The sequence below is a fragment of the Chenopodium quinoa genome, unplaced genomic scaffold, assembly GCF_001683475.1.
Source record: "Chenopodium quinoa cultivar QQ74 unplaced genomic scaffold, ASM168347v1, whole genome shotgun sequence".
Lineage (NCBI taxonomy): Eukaryota > Viridiplantae > Streptophyta > Magnoliopsida > Caryophyllales > Amaranthaceae > Chenopodium > Chenopodium quinoa.
In genome coordinates this window covers 615189-633865 of record NW_018745569.1, presented here as the reverse complement: position 1 = coordinate 633865, position 18677 = coordinate 615189, and the positions used below count along the sequence as shown (strand labels likewise).

Genomic DNA, 18677 nt, shown 5'->3' with positions numbered 1-18677 from the left:
TGCATGGCACGTTACTCCTATGAGAAGAACAAAACAAATCAAAGGGAGTAATTAAGATCCTTGTCATTGTACATTATGTTTTAACCATCCTATCTAATTTTCCTTACTCCGTGTAATATAGTAATGAAAATTAACAATCAACTAGCCTGTTGGTGTGGATGTTTAATTAGTTTAATTGGTTAAGTCTTGAAGGATGGTATTCATGACCTATAATCAAAATCCATCTACATCATTTGTTAGACTCTTTTTACACACACAGACAAAATAAAAATAAAAAGATAAAAAAAAAATAGCTCTTTGGCTATACTGTAAATTAGAAAGAAAAAAATTCAAGGAAAGTATGACATGTAACGCTATTGGTTTGAGTTGTTAATAGACTAGGTATAGGTTGGGCCGTTGGGCTCGACAAGCATTTTCATGCATTTGCCAAAAGGTCTTTATACAAATATTATAGCGAATTGAAGAGGTTTAGAAAATTGATTGGATGTCAAAAAGTATTGAATATATAAGATATATCACGGAAATCATGATTTAGGATGGATGGAGAATTCAAAAAAGGAGGTTTTGAAATTTAAAAAGCTAAGTTTTGATATTACGAGTGATGGAGTTGAAAGGAAGAAGATTAATTAGAATCATGAGAAAGCCAAAAAAAAAAAAAAAAAAGAGCGTTGGTTGGCCTGTGAATCACATTAATTAGAATCATGAAAAGCCAAATCAAGTCATCCAATCCCATATTTATTTGATGGTGGTGCTGTTGGTGTTGCTACTGCTGGATATTTACTCTGCAAAGGCTCCTGATTAAATCAAACCCCCCACCCCTCTTTTCTTTCTTGACTTGTTTTTGCATGTGGCTATATATATATCTCTCTCCATATGTACATGTATGTATTCATCTACAATACTAAATTGTTTTCATTCATAAATTTAACGAGACATACGGCTCTAGAGTCGACAGAAATCCTCCTCCTTATAACTTAGCTTGTATGTCATTTCTTCACCACTATTTACATCCAATATTGCACGTACGCGAGTTACTAACTTATTGCTAATATATGGCAAAACCATGAATATCACTCTCATACCCCTTGTAAGATTAGTAGTCACTGCTAACATTTGGTAGTTTCCCACAACCGCGCAGGAAGTCCACGGTACACACCACCTATGAATACACTTTCATATACAAACATATATTGTCCTCTTGTGATAAGAGTTCAACTAAGGCCACTTTCCCTGTTTAATGCTACATCATCTTGTCCTACGTACTCAACAAATTTTAACTGCTAGGTCCTACTTACGACGTGTATAAAGTCTGATGCAGAGAGAAGAGATCAACTACGAGGTACGATCATTCATAGTTTATTCAAAATTTACATATAACTTGTTTTGTATATATTTGTTGACAAAACCCTTTTTTACCTCTCTACTCTAGCTAGTAGCTACCCTTTTTATCATGAAATTTATGGGGTACTCTACGTCTCCACTACTTGTGCAGGCGGCCACTGAAGCAGGAGGGAGATTTTCTGCCAATGTAGACGACTCTTCTGATCCTCCTAATCCTACAAGTAATAATCATAGTGGGTCATTGCTGCCTTATCATCAACCTGAAGCTCACAACCATGATAATACCATAATTCTCGGGAGCGGATCAGTTATGGTGGATTACATGCTAAGCAATCCTCCTCCCGACCTTATTAACAATGGGATTCCATCAAGAATAGCTTATCATTCGGAACAACAGCAGAAACGACAGCGGCAGCAGCAGCATCAACATCAACAACCACTTCTGCTGGATCAGCCCAACAGCAGCATCAACTGTGTTAGTGGAGGTATCCCCATTAACATGGATAGGACACTGAGCTTTGCAGATGTTATGCAGTTTGCAGATTTTGGACCAAAGTTGGCACTTAACCATCCTCAGCGACTCCAGCATCAGGAGAATAGCAACGCGGATCAAGAGGACGACCACACCATCACTGCGATAGACCCTGTTTATTTCCTCAAGTTTCCTGTACTTAGTAACTCACATATGGTGCCAGGTCATGGTAATACAAGCAGTATTCACGATGATAGCAATACTCCAACCAATAACAGTATTAATGATAGAGATGGAGGTTTTGGTGATCCTTTAGAGGATTTTAGAGACAGAGAATATGGCTATGACCATCAACAAGAAGATGCTGCTGCAGCTGCTGCTACTGCTGGTGTTTTGTCAACATCTGCTAACAATCTCAGTAACCCAGTGCAGCTTGAGTTTCTCGGTAATGCTACTAATGATGATAATAATCTTATGGAAGGAGCAGCAGCAGGAGGAACAATGGGGCATATTAATAAAAGCAGCAGCAGCAGCAGCAAGAGAAAAAGGCCTCGTAGTATCAAGACAAATGAGGAAGTGGAAAGTCAAAGGATGACTCATATTGCCGTGGAAAGAAACCGGAGAAAGCAAATGAACGAGCACCTTCGCGTTTTGAGGTCTCTTATGCCGAGCTCCTATGTCCAAAGGGTATGTAACTATAGCTGCTTAACTGCCTTTCATCTTTAAAAAATTTATGAAGCTATCATCAACCATTCAAATTTGGCTTTATTAAAATTTTACATTGTAGCATGCATGTAAATTAGTACTTGAGTAAAATCTTATGAAGATGGTAATGTAGGGAGACCAAGCATCAATAATAGGAGGAGCAATAGAGTTTGTGAGAGAACTGGAGCAACTACTACAGTGTCTGGAGTCCCAGAAGAGGAGAAGACTGTATGGAGATCAACCGCGGCCCATGGGAGACTCTTCTACCTCATCATCATCAACAGCACTAGGACTAGTTCAGCAAACGCCACAAGTACAACCACCTCTGGGTTTTCCTCCACCAATGGGTAGTCAGTACCATCATCAGGATGATGATCAACTCAGGCTTTTGGATCATCAGTTGGACCCTATGGCTATGCCTACGCCTACCCTATGCCTGCAGCTACGGGAGGATTGCTCCGCGAAGAGACTGCTGAGAGCAAGACTTGCTTTGCAGACGTAGAAGTGAAGGTGTTAGGTTTTGATGCTTTAATTAAGATACTCTCTCGCAGACGCCATGGCCAACTCATCAAGGCCATTGCTGCCCTTGAGGATCTGCACTTCACTATTCTCCACACCAACATCACCACCATTGAGCAGACTGTTCTTTATTCTTTCAATGTTAAGGTACATTGTTTGGCTTACTCGCTCGATCCATTCTACATTAATAATTGGCTGATTCAGATACTCCATTGTAGACTTTTATTTCATGTGATCCAGCAAAATAATAATACTTAATACCGATTTTTATAGGTTGCTAATGAAGCACGGTTTACTGCAGAGGATATTGCTACTTCTGTCCAGCAAATATTTACTTTTATTCATGCCAATACCAATATCATTTAAGGTTATTTCCTCAGATAGAAAGTTGTTAACTTATTATGTTGTACGTTGATTTAAAATTTTATAATACCTTGAAAAAAAAAAGTTACAGACATGTACAATTAGTAAGGTCACTCTAAAAAATGTGTATAATAGGACTCTTATTACAAAGTCGTATTATATGCTACAGTATTTCGGTATTATTGTTATTTTGATGTTTTTAAAGTAAGCAACTAAGCACATAGCTAGCGAGTAGAGCCATTGACAATGTGTGACTCAAAAAAAAATTGGATTTGGAGCAAATCCAAAAAGAAATGTCAAATCCTCATAAACACAGCCCATCCATCATGTATTGGACAAAATTGAAATGGGCAGCTATTAATTACGAATACGATTATACAAGAAAGAGAAGGGAGGATATATTATGAGTATGACCAAATAATAATGCATTAAGAATTGAGATAGAGACAAATCATGTAGGGCTGCAAATAAAACGTCAAATATTGAAAGCAAGAGTTGAGATCAGATCAATCGTATAAGCTAGAGTTTAGTTCGAAAGTCAACGGGCCCCATATATACATATGACGACATGCATGGCCAAAGCCCAAAGGAGAGCGTTGACTTGTCAGATTACATGATTGAAATTTAACATCCCGTCGGTATTAGGGTGTAACACCCAACCTTTGCATCACACAATCATCACAATAATTCAAGTGTAGTATACATTTGCACCACGAATATTATGTAAAAGCTAAAAAGTACTTGATGTTACCACATTCAAATAGTGGAAAATAACAAATGACAAACGAACAAGTTTATTGGATTATTTCCATTACCATGTGATTTTATGGTGACTTCACTTAACTTGTGTAAGATCTCTCCTTATTTTTATTATTTTTTGGACTTGAGCCAATGCTCACCATCTTTACATTGGCTAAACAATAAAAGTGTTCGCCAATACAATTAATTATTAATCAAAAGGAATGTCGCTTAAATCACTATGCCATTTTGGATAGGTTTTTCTAATCTCTTACCTACCGCTAGGTATGGAAATTTACAAGTAAAAACCTGGGGCATCTTACAAGGCAAGTGTTTTGTCTAGGGTGTCTGAATTTCTAGCCAAAGGGAAGTTCTCCATCACCTATTTGATATTATAAGTCGGCACACTGAGATAGAACTTGGTATTCTTGAAGTCATCTAACAGCGGATTGTAACCATCTTTGGTTCTTGTTTTTGACGGCAGCCCGAATTGTTCCATGAAAGCAGATGTATCAAGCTGCAAACAAAAACTGAGGAGGTTACAAAAGGCCAATTGAAACTGATGAAGCTATTATTAAATGAAAACACAGAAAATCAATGCCATAATGAGTCAATCAAGATATGATTAAGGAGAATGATGACATACTTCCTCCGTTCCAAATTAGGTGATAGCCCTGACAGGTATTCTTCTTTGGACAGTTTCTTGTCAGTTGAAACATTTCCATATTGGGTAAATTTTATATGTTACAATGTAAATTTTACCGTCACTAATTTCTCTTAGTCCTCTTCTCTCTCCTCCTTTCATCATAACAAATCCTCTAATCTCTCATTCCATCATCATCACCTTCCCCACTCCACCACTAGATATATTTGACAAATGACACCACTCCAACAAATCTCTTGCAGAATTGCAGTTAACCCCCTTACCCTTTCTTTAACAAGCAGCCTTCTCCAATGGATGGCTAAAATCTCGAAAGACTCATGGAAATCATGCAGGCTAGCATGTTGGCGTTCATCAGCTTCCTTGCCAACGAAGCTTCTAACGAGTGTCAACGTAAGAAGCACAAAATGATCAATGGCAACAATGTTTTGTGGGCCATGATCCATATCCACTCTGGAACCCTAACTTGAGTCGCCGCCCTCTTCCTGCAATCTCTCTCTCCTTCGGCTTCTTTAGAAAGTAGAAACCACAACCCTAAACAACCAAGGAAGGGAGTGGTTGGACTGTAGGTCTGGAAAAGGAGAGGGGAGAAGGTTTTATGGTGAGGAAAAAGGTGGTGACAAAGGTGGGAGTGGTGGCAGCTGGTTGTTCAGTCAACTTGCCAAGGAAAAAGGCCAAGGTAAGAAAAGGTGGATAATGGTAGGGTAAGGATAATTTTGTCTTTTTCTTCTCTCACTTCACCTTAATATGTGTGCTAAAAAGAAACGTGTCAAGTAGGGGTGAGCCAACCGGGTACCCGAACCCGAAATTGATTGGAACCGAATCCTAAAATTCGGAACTGGAATTGGAATTGGAATTGGTTTCAACCGGGATCTAAAATTTAGGATTTGGAATTGGAACTACCGGATACCGGTTCCGGTTTCGGGTACCCACTTATGTATATAATTGTTAAAATATAATATAAATTATAATAATTATTTTAGTCTATTTTTATTTTTAGCGTTTAACACTTGTATTTATATATGCATTAATCTATTTTATTAATGTTAGGTATTAATAATATTTTTTTTTAATTTTACTAACTAGATACATTTAACATAATTTTATTTTTAAAAACTTATTTAGTGTAACATATGTTGGGTAACCGGGTACCCAATCGGTTCCGGATCCAAAAAATCGAGCATTGGAATTGGAACCGGTTGCAACCGGTTCCTTAATTTATTACCCAGAATTAGAACCACCTGGTCCAATTCTGGTTCCGAATCCACCGGTTCCTAATTGGTTCCAGTTCCAATTCCTCGTATTTTTGCTCACCCGTAGTGTCAAGTAATCTGGAATGGAAAAGGTATTAAATTACCTTCTTAAGAACAAAATGAAAAAGAGAAAATCACTACTTCCCTCGGGAAAAAAAAAAACTACCTTCGGCAAGGATAAAAGCTCAAAAGTTAATGCCACATCAGGAAGCTAAAATCAATGTTACACACAGTCATGATGACAAGCACAAGTTGTTGGACCATAATCAGTCAATCCAATTCCATAGGTTAAGCTGCTAGGTCATGCTAGTAGAAGGGAATAAAATTCTGATGGCCCACATCCAATATGAAATCAAATTGTGGAATTAGACACTTGAAATTATTTTAACCTATTAAAACCTAAATGATAACCTTGAAATTCTCTTAAGCTAAATTTATTATGGGAAGAGAATGAGATGGCAAACGATATCAAAAGCATTTTCAGTTTTTAAGATTGATTAAACATGAATTTTCCATAACTTCATAGCTACATGTTATCCACATGAATCACTCACTCTGCATAGACATTAAGGTAAGCTAACAGTACTTTGCCAACCCACATAGTATTTAATTAATTAAAAGAACTATAAAGTCAGACATGCTACTTACTGTAATCGTCCGCCTCCTCTTCTTTTCTTTCAATGGATTTTTTTGGCTTGTTTCCAGCCAACCAGAGCAATAATGATCAAAGCGTTCCAAAAGCCAGAAGTCTGTTGGGAAAAAGATATCAGCATCACCCTGCAACAGGAAGATAAGAAAGAAATTAATTATTAAGAATTATCCTGTTCATTAGAAGTATGCTTTTCATAGCTCAAACCTATTTAGACTATGCAATGATACTTGAACTGCTTCGCATACGAGTACAAATATGAGTTTGATATGAAAATTTAGGACACAGGAACACTGTCCTAAACTTGGACATGGTATAAATTAAGATTATTCTATAATTTAAACAAAGAGAGTTATACTACTAAGCTCTAGAATAATCTGCCAGGTCCAAGTAACTACTGTGGGTCTAAAACTTAATCACTAATACACAACCCTAGCAGATAACTGGATAAAACAAAAAACAAAAAAAAATGTTGTGGGACTTGAGCCACATGAACTACTGTGACCCAATCACAAATATAAAACCCAAGACGATGACTCGATAAAACAAAAAACATGTTGTGGGACTTGAGGCAACATGAAAGAGGACATAAAAAATCAATCTATCAATCAAAGCCTTAATCCCATAAGTGGGATCGGCTACATGAACCAAAAGTGATTATTCCATATAGTCATCCACAAAAACCTCCCTTCTCCACCCCCTACGGTCAAATATCTCATCCTCATATAAATCCATTTTCAGTCTCCTTTTACGGTGAAGTATTGGGCAAGCGTATTTTTATGGTTTGATCTTCTTCCACAACAGATTAAGTAAGATGAACATGAGGGCTTTGAAGAAGGAGAAGACTGAATTTTGGGTGAAATAGAGGAAAAAAAACAAAAAGCAAAAAACGAAAAGTCAACGCCAACATTTTATACTTTATTAGGTAGCTTGTTACAATATTTTATTTATGATCTATCCAATTTTTATAACATAGATTCTCACAAAGGAAAACACTTGGACACTCCATCAAGAAACACATTGCCTAAGTTAAATGCACTAAGCCCGGTTGCCATTTGTAACAAAGTTCAGATCATCAGAATTTATATCAGACTTACCATTATTTTTAGCCACTCTTTCGCCGGTAGCAAAGGGGTATGGGGTCCATTTTACGACATAGTAAATCCAACGGATAAACCAATAGTATAAAAATAACGTCTTTGTATCATTTGACGTAGCTATTTTATGCAATAACGCCCATAAGTTGCAGTGGCCTGTTTTCATATATGAACACAACATTTGTGGAAATGGTGGGATGACATGTCATTCCTAAATGAAAATATCAGAGAAAATTCTGATCAGGGCCGTCAGGCACAATAGTGCACCTCCAGCCTCCTACCTTAAAACTCCGAGATGTGGGGTGGAATATGATATCTTAATTATATTTTAGTATTGTATTAGATAAAATTGTACACAGCGCTTGCAATGAACATGGACTTAAAGGGGGAAAATAAATAAATAAAAACAAGGCAAACCTTTGCATCCAGGTAGCTATCATAATCTATGCTACAGCCATCAATCTGCACAGAACCAATAAAAAATACTTGTAATCAGAGATAGAAGCATACAGGAACCTTGACATAATTTCTGAAGAAGGTTGCCAGTTTCAAGAAATTGTAGCACAAGAAGATAAATAGAAAAGGCAGAATAAAAATAAAAATAAAAAAAACCATGCATTGTTCCATATAAAACAATTACCTTTGCTGAGACCAGCGGAGCCCTTACACCAGGTATCCTCACATCAGGTAGGTAACTAAAATCTGATGCAATCAACGACATCTTTGGCAGGGCACTATGTAATGCCTCTATGAGTTTCTGACAGAACAGTAGCAGCCATCTCATCTTCAAGCAATGAATTTAAGCAACAGATTAAGATGTGTAAAATCAAATTCTGCTTACCAGACAGCTGGTTGGTAGCCAACAACGTTGAGGCTTAGGGAAAAGTTTAGAAAAAATGTTTCTTGCAGCTGATGCTACACCATTTACTGGGCCATTAATATCTTTGGACAATATCTAAATGCAAAGTGTAATTAATCGATCTTTTAAAGGTCTGTATGACTCAGAAGGAGTTGCCCTGTCAATTTCAATAAACTTCAAGTTACTGTTGGATTTAAGATTTATGGCTCATAGCTCAACTGCTGAACTGAGTAACAGGTCCAAAACACAGAATATGAATATCAAAAAAAAAAAAAAAAAAAAAAAAACACCAAATTTCTATAAGCAGTGTCCAGTCCATCTATCATTGGTTGTCATTTGGAGTTTAAAATTTTTTGGATGAAAAAAGCCCAGATTTTTAAACAAAATGTTTTTGATGTCACTTTTTTAGGCAAAATAACACCCATATCCAATTCAAAGCAGCATAGATTAAGGAATCTCCCAATTTACTTACGATTAATCAATTCAAGCAAGAGACCATGAGAAAGTAAATACAAGCTTGACCTACGTTGGTAATATATGTTCAAACTAAATGTATACTTGCATAAACATGAGATGTGAAACCACCTACTAATTTGTCCTCTCATGGAATCACACAAATCATAAGAATGCAAAGATGTCTACACGAGTGAATTTGTAGCCATTTTTTAAAATAATAAATAAAAAATAGTGGAAAACGCGGTTATACCCCCCTGGAGTGAAATTTTGGTATAATTATGTAAATATGGAGCTTCTCTGCTACTTTACGTCGGTTATGGGTAACATTATTGTTGTTCTTGTGTGGGATTGCATCTGACTGACAATTCATAAACAAAGACAATCTAACTCGCAATTTCATGCCTACCTGTCAAGCTGCTTCTCAACCCATACTTCTTCCCAAGGAGAACCTTGATTTTTAGCATAGATAAGATCGTGGGGAAGATTATCAAGCACCTGAAAGAAAAATATAGAGAACACTTGTTATGTAGCATTGCTAAGGTGGCTCCAAATAACACCAAGGATTTTGCTAAGGTGGCTCCAAATAACACCAAGGATCTAGTATGAAAAACAGGATCTGAGATAAATGGCCCTAATCGTAAAAAGATAAAAGTTAAATACCTATCCTCAGGTATGCTTCTAAAAACTAAAGGGGCTCCCATGGAAGCTGAGTAAAGAAAAAAAAAAGAGTACAGTAAAAGAATTCAAAACAAAGGTGTTTTAATACTCATAGAGACATAAGACTCTGACAATCTGTCTCCATAGGTCAAAAGTTCATCAATATTTTAAAGTTCTTAGGCCCCACAGTGTCTTTATCCATTCTTTTGTGTAGGGGTGATGATGAGCTCAGCTAAACAGCGCAATAGAAGCAATGCGGATCCAGAAAATTTTCCTATTGGGTTCGGAATCCTTAAACACGTATAGTAAAATCAAGTAGCGTTATCCAAAATAGAAATTATCAATACAAATTTGGGTGCGCAAGTGTTAAAAAAACTATACTACCTCCGTTTCATATTTTTTTGCAACTTTGGGGTATTATTTGTGAAAGATAAAATATTCCAAAGTTGCAAAAAATATGAAACGGAGGTATAAACTTGACGAGTTTTCATGTTTTAAAAAAGCAATCTATTACAACTTAAACGACTAATATCTCTAATCATCAATAAGTAAAAATAATAAAGTTTTGATATTATAAAAAATATATATATTGAAACAATTCTAATACGTTGTGATATGTGTATTTTATCTATGATTTTATTCCCCGTGCCACAGTGTTGCTTTGTGGTACAGAATGTTGGGCTTCTAAGAAGAAGCACATTAAAAAGATGGAGGTTATGGAAATGCGCATATTAAGATGGATGTGCGGGAAAATTCTAAGAGATAGAATCAGAAATGAAGTTATTCGCAAGAAAGTGGGTGTTGCAAGAATTGCTGACAAACTAAAGAAAAATCGCTTGCGTTGGTTCAGGCATGTAAGACGAAGACCCCAAGGGTGCATCGGTACGAAGAGTGGAAGAGTAGGATCATAAGGGATTGAGGAGGAAGATTTTCGTGGATAACTTACGAAACAATCACTTTTGGTTCATGTAGCCGACCCACTTATGGGATTAAGGCTTTGATTGATTGCAGAATTACGACAATTCCCAAACTTATTGAGCCACTACGAATACATTAAAGTTTGGAGCAAATTTTATGACCGTATATTTGAAGCCGAAGACCGAGTTACAGAAATATGATCCATTGAATAGGGGCTCGATTAAGTGAGTAGGCTATGGAAGTCTAAGTTACTAAAGTGCTAAACAAGTATGACGGTCAAAGTTTACTAGAATGGATCAAGTGGTGAGCAAAAGAGAGAATTCGGGCCTAAATCAATTGCCCAAGTTTACAGACCCAAGCAAATAAGAGTAGTAGCGTTGGGCGTTATGGTGACCGGGCCGATTGGATGGGCCAGGTTTATGGATGATTGATGTCGGCTCTTAGTTTTGGGCTTGGAAATAAAAACCCAATATGGGCTTTTGATTAGAAGGCAATGATGATGCTTGTATTTATTTGGCCTTTAGTACGCTTTTATGAGGGAGCAAGTTTTTTAGCTGATAGTTTTCTAGCTAGGATTCTGATAGGTTTTTGTCTTTTAGTTGGATATATATTAGCTTTTCGCTTCTTTTTATAATTACTTTTGCACTAGTTACATTTTTACAGTTTTTAGCTTTATTAGCTTTTATATTATTTTTATTTTCATTTTCTTTAATTTTTTATGATTGTTTTCTTTATACTTGTATTATATGCTTTGTTTAGTTTAGTTTTAATTATGCACGAGTAGTTTAACTCTAGGGTTTTAGAGATCCATGATTAATATGAAGGGATAATTTATTATTGTTGGTTGTTGATATTACATATTAATTTCCTATTGAATTGTTTTAATTCTATGCAATTGGGTTATAAATCGAGCAGATGTAATTTTGATATAAAGGTTAGTTTCAATAGGTGGAATTGGATCTAATAAATTGCGAGAGCCTACTAGTTCTAAATTTTGTGATTAATAAAGTGCGAGAGCTTGCTAATCTGATTAATTGCAATATTGATTATTGATTGTTATGTTTTATCCCAGATTATTAATTATTGGTGAACCTATACCCTAGGCCTTTTAATTGTTGATTATTCCCTATAGTTTAAATATTGTTTTAGTTTAACTACGCACAAATCATACCCGTTCTTTGATAATTTAGATTATAATAATCCATTAGGAGTAAAAGACCATTGTGGATTCGACCCTACTTCCCTATCTAATTTAGCTAGTGGTTTTAGGAATTACTTTTGATTAGGTGATACGACTTTAGGCTGTCACGATGCCACATGACTATATTTTGTCGTTATTAATCACAAAGGTTAGAAAAGGTGAAATTTGTGAATAGTGTCAAAAGTCAACACGTGTCAATAAAGAAATAGAGGAAGCATATGATAGCATTAAAAAATTCTGGCCTTTCGTTTTTTAACACATGTAAATATGTGATGTCAAGTTGTCAACCTATAACTCCATATGGGTAAGTCCCCTGGTGTGTTCTTTTACCCTCATATAGTACAACATGGGTGGAATGTTATGAGTCGAGCCAAAAGTTGACCTCATGCTACATTTTCAATCAGCACAAACCAACCTAGGGTACACTTCAATAAAGGTTACGAACAGGCTGAGCTTCTTTTAACTCCTATAATTTTTAGCATTCAATATGGCTTTTTGTATAGCTTTTTGTTAAGATAAGTAACATTAACATTCTTTTTTATATGCACATAATATACGTACATCTGACCTATATTCATACACAATCACATTAGCAGATATATTCAGCAAAATACCAGTCATTGTTATTTGCAATGAAACAAGTACCTTACAGAAGAATTCACAGATTTAACAGAAGTCAAAAACAATTTGAATTATCTACTGTTCCTTCCAAATTTCATGACCTATGATGCCCATAACTCCAATGAAGGTCACATTTTCCGTTTTCAAAACTTGAAACTCATAAATTCGAGGTAACTTCGTACTTTTGTAGATATATTTCTCTAAACAAATTAGTAGTATCTAATATCATTGCACGAAATTAAGTCGAAATTGCAGAAAAAAGAATTTGATAGACAAGCATGGAATATGAAGTTACATTCTAAGTACAAAATATACAATCCTTTAATAATATATAATTATACTCCTGTCAAAAGGGAAGATAAGTTTCCATTTGAATTGTCACTATTTTAAATTAACAGGCAAAAAGAAGAGAAAGGAAGCAGGGTACAGAATTTAGTTTGTGAAGCTTATATAATAAGAGGAAGAGGGATTGCTTTAGTCAAGGTTGCGGTTAGTACCCTTTTATAACTATTTCTATCTCTCTTCATCACAAGGACTCCTTTATAATTCTATCTCTCTTCATCACAAGGACTCCTTTATAATTCTATCTCTCTTCTCATCAAATTGGCTCCTTTTCAGCAGTACCTCTTTCCAACTGAGTAACTCCCCAATTACCCACCCCATTTTGCAACAACCAAACAAAATCAGAGCAATTATTATAATTAAACAACCAATAAAAGTTTATTACAATTTACAAGACACTAATAATTGAGTTTGACATACCTCTAGCATTATGACCCAGCATGGCTCCTCTTGTACATTACCTACGCAAAACAAGAAAAATCACATCTATTTACATTAGATAGTAAATGGGAATAAATTCATATAAGTGCAGAAGAAAAGTTGTATATATTTCTATTTTGAAGCAAATCATTGATGGGAATGATTCCATGCAAATCATATATATTGTACAAAAAATAGACATACCTTAGTTAACCATACACACATAATCATCTTAACAAAGACAAAAAATAATACATAGAATCATTTGGAGGCATCAACAGTGTATTATGGACAGGGACGATAATCTAGCAGTGTTAGGCCAATATTGGATCTTCTGCATCTAAGTGCCAGAAACAGTAATGCCTTCTAGGGAATTCTACTTCTAGGGAATCTCTATTCCTTAACTTGAAAAAATAATCCAACATCTTGGCCAAACACTGCTTAAGTTGGAAAGTCCTAAGTTTAATACAGTGCCCCTTGCTTTTTTTTTAAAAAAAATGCTTAGAATCGGTATTTCTTTAAAGATACGGACAGCTTACACAGCACAGCTTCTCAAACAGATACTGAAGAATTATACAAATCTTTTTAGAGGATTCAATTACATGTGTTCCCTGAAAAATCAAGTTTGATTAAGGTTTTTCTACAATAATGATCGAAAGTATTATTAGCTATGAGTTACAACAGAAAAAGGAAAATAGAACACACCCCATCCCTTTTTAGAGAATATAACTAAATTTGCTCCCTGTGAAATCAAGTATAATCAACATTTTCTACATTAACGATCAAAAGTTTTATTAGTTATGACTTACAGCAGAAAAAGTAAAAAAGAACACACCCCATCCATTTCGATCTGCAGCATCACGACATTCAACTGTAAATCTTGATTTGTGACTCTGAACTTGGCCAACAGTTTCCTTTTGTTTTTCAGCTAGAGAAGGACTAATCTCCACAGATCTGCACCAATTAAAAAGATGAATTTAAAATTTTCATGACGGCAGATGCATCACTATAATGTGCTATCCAAATTCCAATAAGATGGCTAAATCTTCCCAAATTTCAATGTAAAGTCACCCTGTATCCCATAGAAAGCAATTCCACCCCATAAATCTCACATAAAAATGTTATCTCCATCCTGCCTGATGTCAACCCAACCGTTACCACTTCATGTAATACTGCTCAAAAACTCTGCCTGAATTAGCTCCATCAGTAAATGACCAAAAATACCGAAGTCATACACTCATACGTCCAAGAAGTCGAGCGAACTACAGGACAAACACTATTATGTCCCATGTGAGCTGAGCACTGATCAGCAGAAAAGACTGTGTTTCAGCCAGGTCCCACTCGTCTACTCAAATGAACTGCTTCATCTACGGTCAGGGACTCACAAACAATCCATTCAACAAAGTACTTCACCTTCTAAAATAAGCCCTTAGTTATAAATAATACTTATCCAATTATCAAATCTGAATAGGATCCAAGGGTCAAGCACTTACATGTTGGGTATCAAAAACTATCTTAAAGAGAGGGTAAAGTAAACTTGCTAATAGCACTGCAAATAGAAAGAAGAACGAAAAAAAAAAAAAAAAAAAAATAAAGCCTTGAGGGTATTGGGTATTCCTTGATTTACCAATGGTATAATTTTCTATTTTTAAGTTGAACAATCTGTATGTGCTCCAAATCCTAGAATTCTTGCTACACTTGAGCTTTCTTAGTGGGTTTCCCACTGCCAGTCCCAAGTCGGGATAAAGGAGGAGGCCGGTGTAAAACTTTGTCACATCCCATGACATGAGTCAAACTGATATTTTCGTGGGGGCGTTCCCTACACAGTGACTCGCTGAGGTGTAGTGATAAGTATGCAAGGGTTGCTAGGTCGTCGCCCGGAAGCGACACGCCACATTGCCCAAGTGTGGTGTCAAATGATTAAGGGCTTGCAGTTGGGGGCACGATGAAGCGTGGTACGAGGGAGCATAGTACGAGTGAGCGTGGTATGAGGGAGCGTGTGAGGAAGGACTCTAGTTTGCGGATTGGCTCTTAGAATGTGGGGTCTCTTATGGGGAAATCGGCAGAAATGGTAAAAGTGATGAAGAGAAGACACGTAAACATCATGTGCCTCCAAGAGACAAGGTGGACAAGAGAAGGAGCTCGAGGCTTGGTTTTGTGTGGTACGTTGGACGGGAAACGAGCCATATGACTAGGAATGGTGGAGCTAGGAATGGAGTGGTGTGATTCTCGATGAGAGTTTGTCGAAAGAGGTAATAAGGGTCTATCGGAAGAATGATAGATTGATAAGGGTGAAGTTGCTATGTGGCAAGGAGATTGTGAATATTATTAGTACTTATGCTCCCCAAGTTGGTTTAGCAGAGGAGAAACGACAATTTTGGGAGGATTTAGATGAGGTGGTAATTATATATTGGAGGTGATTTGAATGGGCATGTTAGGGCAAGCCGAGATGGCTTCGAGAGTGTTCATGGAGGCTTTGGGTATAGGCAGAGGGATGCAAGTGGTTAGGCTATTATGGATTTTTCCCCATAATTCTAGCTAATACTTGGTTTAAGAAGCGGGATTTCCACTTGATAACTTTCCGGAGTGGAACAAATGCTACACAAATAGACTTCCTGCTCACAAGAAGCACGGATAGACAAAGTTGCTTAAACTGCAAGGTCATCCCAGGAAAGTGTGGTCACCCAACACCGGCTTTTGGTTATGAATATTCATTTGAAATAGAAGGCGAAAAAAAAAAGGAAGACAAGAGGAGCCAAAGATAAGATGGTGGACTCTAAGGAATGCAAATGCTAAGGTTTTTACTAAAAAAGTAATCAAGGAGGCTGATTGAGATGGAGAGGAGGATCTAGACATGACTTAGTTACGAATGAAGAACTATTTCTTTGAGAGTGGCCAAAGAGGTCTTAGGGGAATTAAGGGGGAGCACTTCGATGTAGAGAGATACTTTGTGGTGGAATGAAGGGGTGAAAGCAATTAAATAAAAAAGGGAATGCTATCAAGGGAAAATGTAGGAGCGACGAAACCTTTACAGCAGCATATAAGGAGGCTAAAAGTATGGCAAAGGCAGTTATACCCAAGGAGAGAGAAAAGATCATTTATAAGATGGCAAAGAGAAGACAAGAGGCAACAAGGGAGGAGGCATGTAGAAGCATGCGGGTGCAAATGAACCCACTTAAGTGATGACTAAACATGTAAGAATCTTTAAAATATAATAGAAGTGCTCATTATAAGTAGCTAATTTAATTAGAGTTTGAACCCACTAAAGTGGAATGTAATTCTACATCATACTGTATGATTAGTATCCATTAAAAATACAAGAACTTAACTAGCTAACCTTATAATTAGAAGAAAACTGCCCTTTGACCAACTATCCTAGGCTTTGTAGAGGTCATACGGCCCAAAATATAATATCTTTTCATTTGATCAGTACATAGTGATTTGAAATGCTTAAAAACAATCTGGATCAACCCATAAAAAAATAAAAAAAAAATTAAATAAAAATAAATAAATAAAATAAAAAATAAAAAATAAAAGCATTATTAAAAACCATGCTTTGAACAACATCAAGACTATCAAGAGTATTACCAAGCTTCCTATACTTTTGATTTAAAGGGGTGAGCAACCACACAGGCCCCTCAAAACTCCCTATATCTTTTTCGATTTTATGAGTGTATGCAAGTAGGGTTAGTGGTTAGAAAATGTCACCATATTAGGAATAGGGACAAACAAATAGGGACGGAGGGAGTGGTGAACAATAAATAGTCATATGGGTTTCCAGTTCCCCTTTCTAGCATCTTCTTTTCACACTCTCATACTTGCAAAAAAAAAGAAAGAAAAAAAGAGACCAAACTCCAACCCACATGAACGTAATCACCCCCAAAGGCCCAAACCATACAATGAGTTAGAAAAGCATGGGATAAACTCAATGCTGATAAAGCACAGGGGAACCAACAGGAAAAGAGGTCTTCTCCCAGACTCCCACTGAAGATTTCTCCTAAACCCAAAATAGTCCTATAACTCACATGAAGTTTAACCGAGAGGAAAAATAACTTCAAGATAAGATTCCACATGATATTCCTATGCCAAAGCATCCCATAGAATTGGATTCCAAGATGAAATAAAGATACAGATAAAGTGAACACAATAACCCAATTTAAATATTAGAGGAAATCTGAAGTAATACAATTCAAAGAAAGAATAACAGTACTAATAATCATTGTTATAATAACAGACAAAAGTATAAAAAAAAAAAAATAAGGAGAACATCCACAATCCAGAACCTATAAGGTAACAAAGGTAAAGCTATCCTGGACTATGTACCTACATGTAGGTCATGTTGTTGTAAACTCATGAAGGTGCATTCAACATCAGATAATCCATTATACCCTTTGCACAAGTTCCTGATCCGCCGCCTATTTCATAGATCTGAATTCAAATAACATCTTAGTAAGAAAAAGCAGCCAGACAAAGAATTGAGCATATAACTGAATAAGGGACTCACTTTTAGCGGAACTGAAAGATTAGCGGTTCGCAAAATGGCTTCGGCGATTCCATGGGCATACCAAGGCTGCAAGAGATAATTGTTTGTAAAATCTAAATACCTAATTTAGAATTTTAGATCAAAAAAATAGAAAAAGAAAAATGTAAACCTTAAAGAGCTCGACAGGAGTAAACCATGAAACTTCACTTTGTTTGTAAACCTTATTAAGATGTTGCAAATAAGCTTTTCTGCCTGGAAAAAAAAAAATTAATACTTCAAGTTGGAATAGAGCAGAAGAATAATAATAGACAGAAATTGGAATGGAGAACAACCTTGAAGTTGATTGAAGTTAATACTAGAATCCAAAACTCCAACTGAAGCTGATCTTTTGGAGAAGTAACCATGCTCAGGGTCGTAAAGCGCCGCGTGTATGAAATCACGCACCTGTTAATGTTAATGTAATCAATCCCAGACTATCCAGCTTATTAATCCAAGACAGAGAAAATGAATGAATTTATTAAAATTACCAGCAATGGCTGATTGACGTCGACGTGAGTGGAGAAATAGGCGCCTGATATTCTCCATTTGAGTTCGGGAGAACGTGGGAGAATACGATATACACCACAAACAGACCGATACATAGCTATGGACGTCAAAGCTTCAACAACCGTATACCAGTGGCGGACCCAGGAATTTCTGACCGGTGAGTCACAAACTCACAATCGATAACCAAATATGTAAAAAAAAAAAATTTTACCAAAATTCCCAAAAAAAATTACTTACAAAGATCATCCAATTAGAAAATTGACAAGATTACAATACTAACTAACATTTAACAAGCTTAAAATTGACAAGACTAAAATTAACAAACTAATAATTTTTTATTTATTTTTTTTTAAAAAAAAAAAGACTTAGAAATTTT

At 36.1% G+C, this 18677-nt stretch overlaps 1 protein-coding gene and 1 pseudogene across 2 annotated transcripts; one reads left to right on the top strand and one right to left on the bottom strand.

Moving 5' to 3' along the window:
* Positions 1 to 494: 494 nt before the first annotated feature.
* Positions 495 to 3715, top strand: LOC110716316 (transcription factor FAMA-like). 2 transcript variants are annotated; one of them, XM_021894926.1, is made up of 4 exons: positions 1451 to 2500; positions 2652 to 2925; positions 2961 to 3184; positions 3311 to 3715. In XM_021894926.1, the coding sequence occupies exons 1-4, from the start codon at positions 1451 to 1453 to the stop codon at positions 3401 to 3403; spliced, it is 1641 nt and encodes a 546-aa protein (XP_021750618.1). In that variant the 3' UTR covers positions 3404 to 3715. The 2 variants fall into 2 exon arrangements, with proteins under 2 accessions (XP_021750617.1, XP_021750618.1); XM_021894925.1 differs by adding an exon at positions 495 to 1339 and having other exon boundaries at positions 1493 to 2500; positions 2652 to 3404.
* Positions 3716 to 3859: 144 nt separating this feature from the next.
* Positions 3860 to 18424, bottom strand: LOC110716269 (annotated as a pseudogene).
* Between the last annotated feature and the right edge of the window lie 253 nt (positions 18425 to 18677).

What these genes read in the sequence shown, in the direction of transcription:
- LOC110716316 (XM_021894926.1), top strand. Translation starts at nt 1,451, where the DNA reads ATGAAATTTATGGGGTACTCTACGTCTCCACTACTTGTGCAGGCGGCC. An exon ending in TTTGGATCATCAGTTGGACC is followed by an intron (nt 2,926 to 2,960) that starts CTATGGCTATGC and finishes CTATGCCTGCAG; the next exon opens with CTACGGGAGGATTGCTCCGC. An exon ending in TTTATTCTTTCAATGTTAAG is followed by an intron (nt 3,185 to 3,310) that starts GTACATTGTTTG and finishes CGATTTTTATAG; the next exon opens with GTTGCTAATGAAGCACGGTT.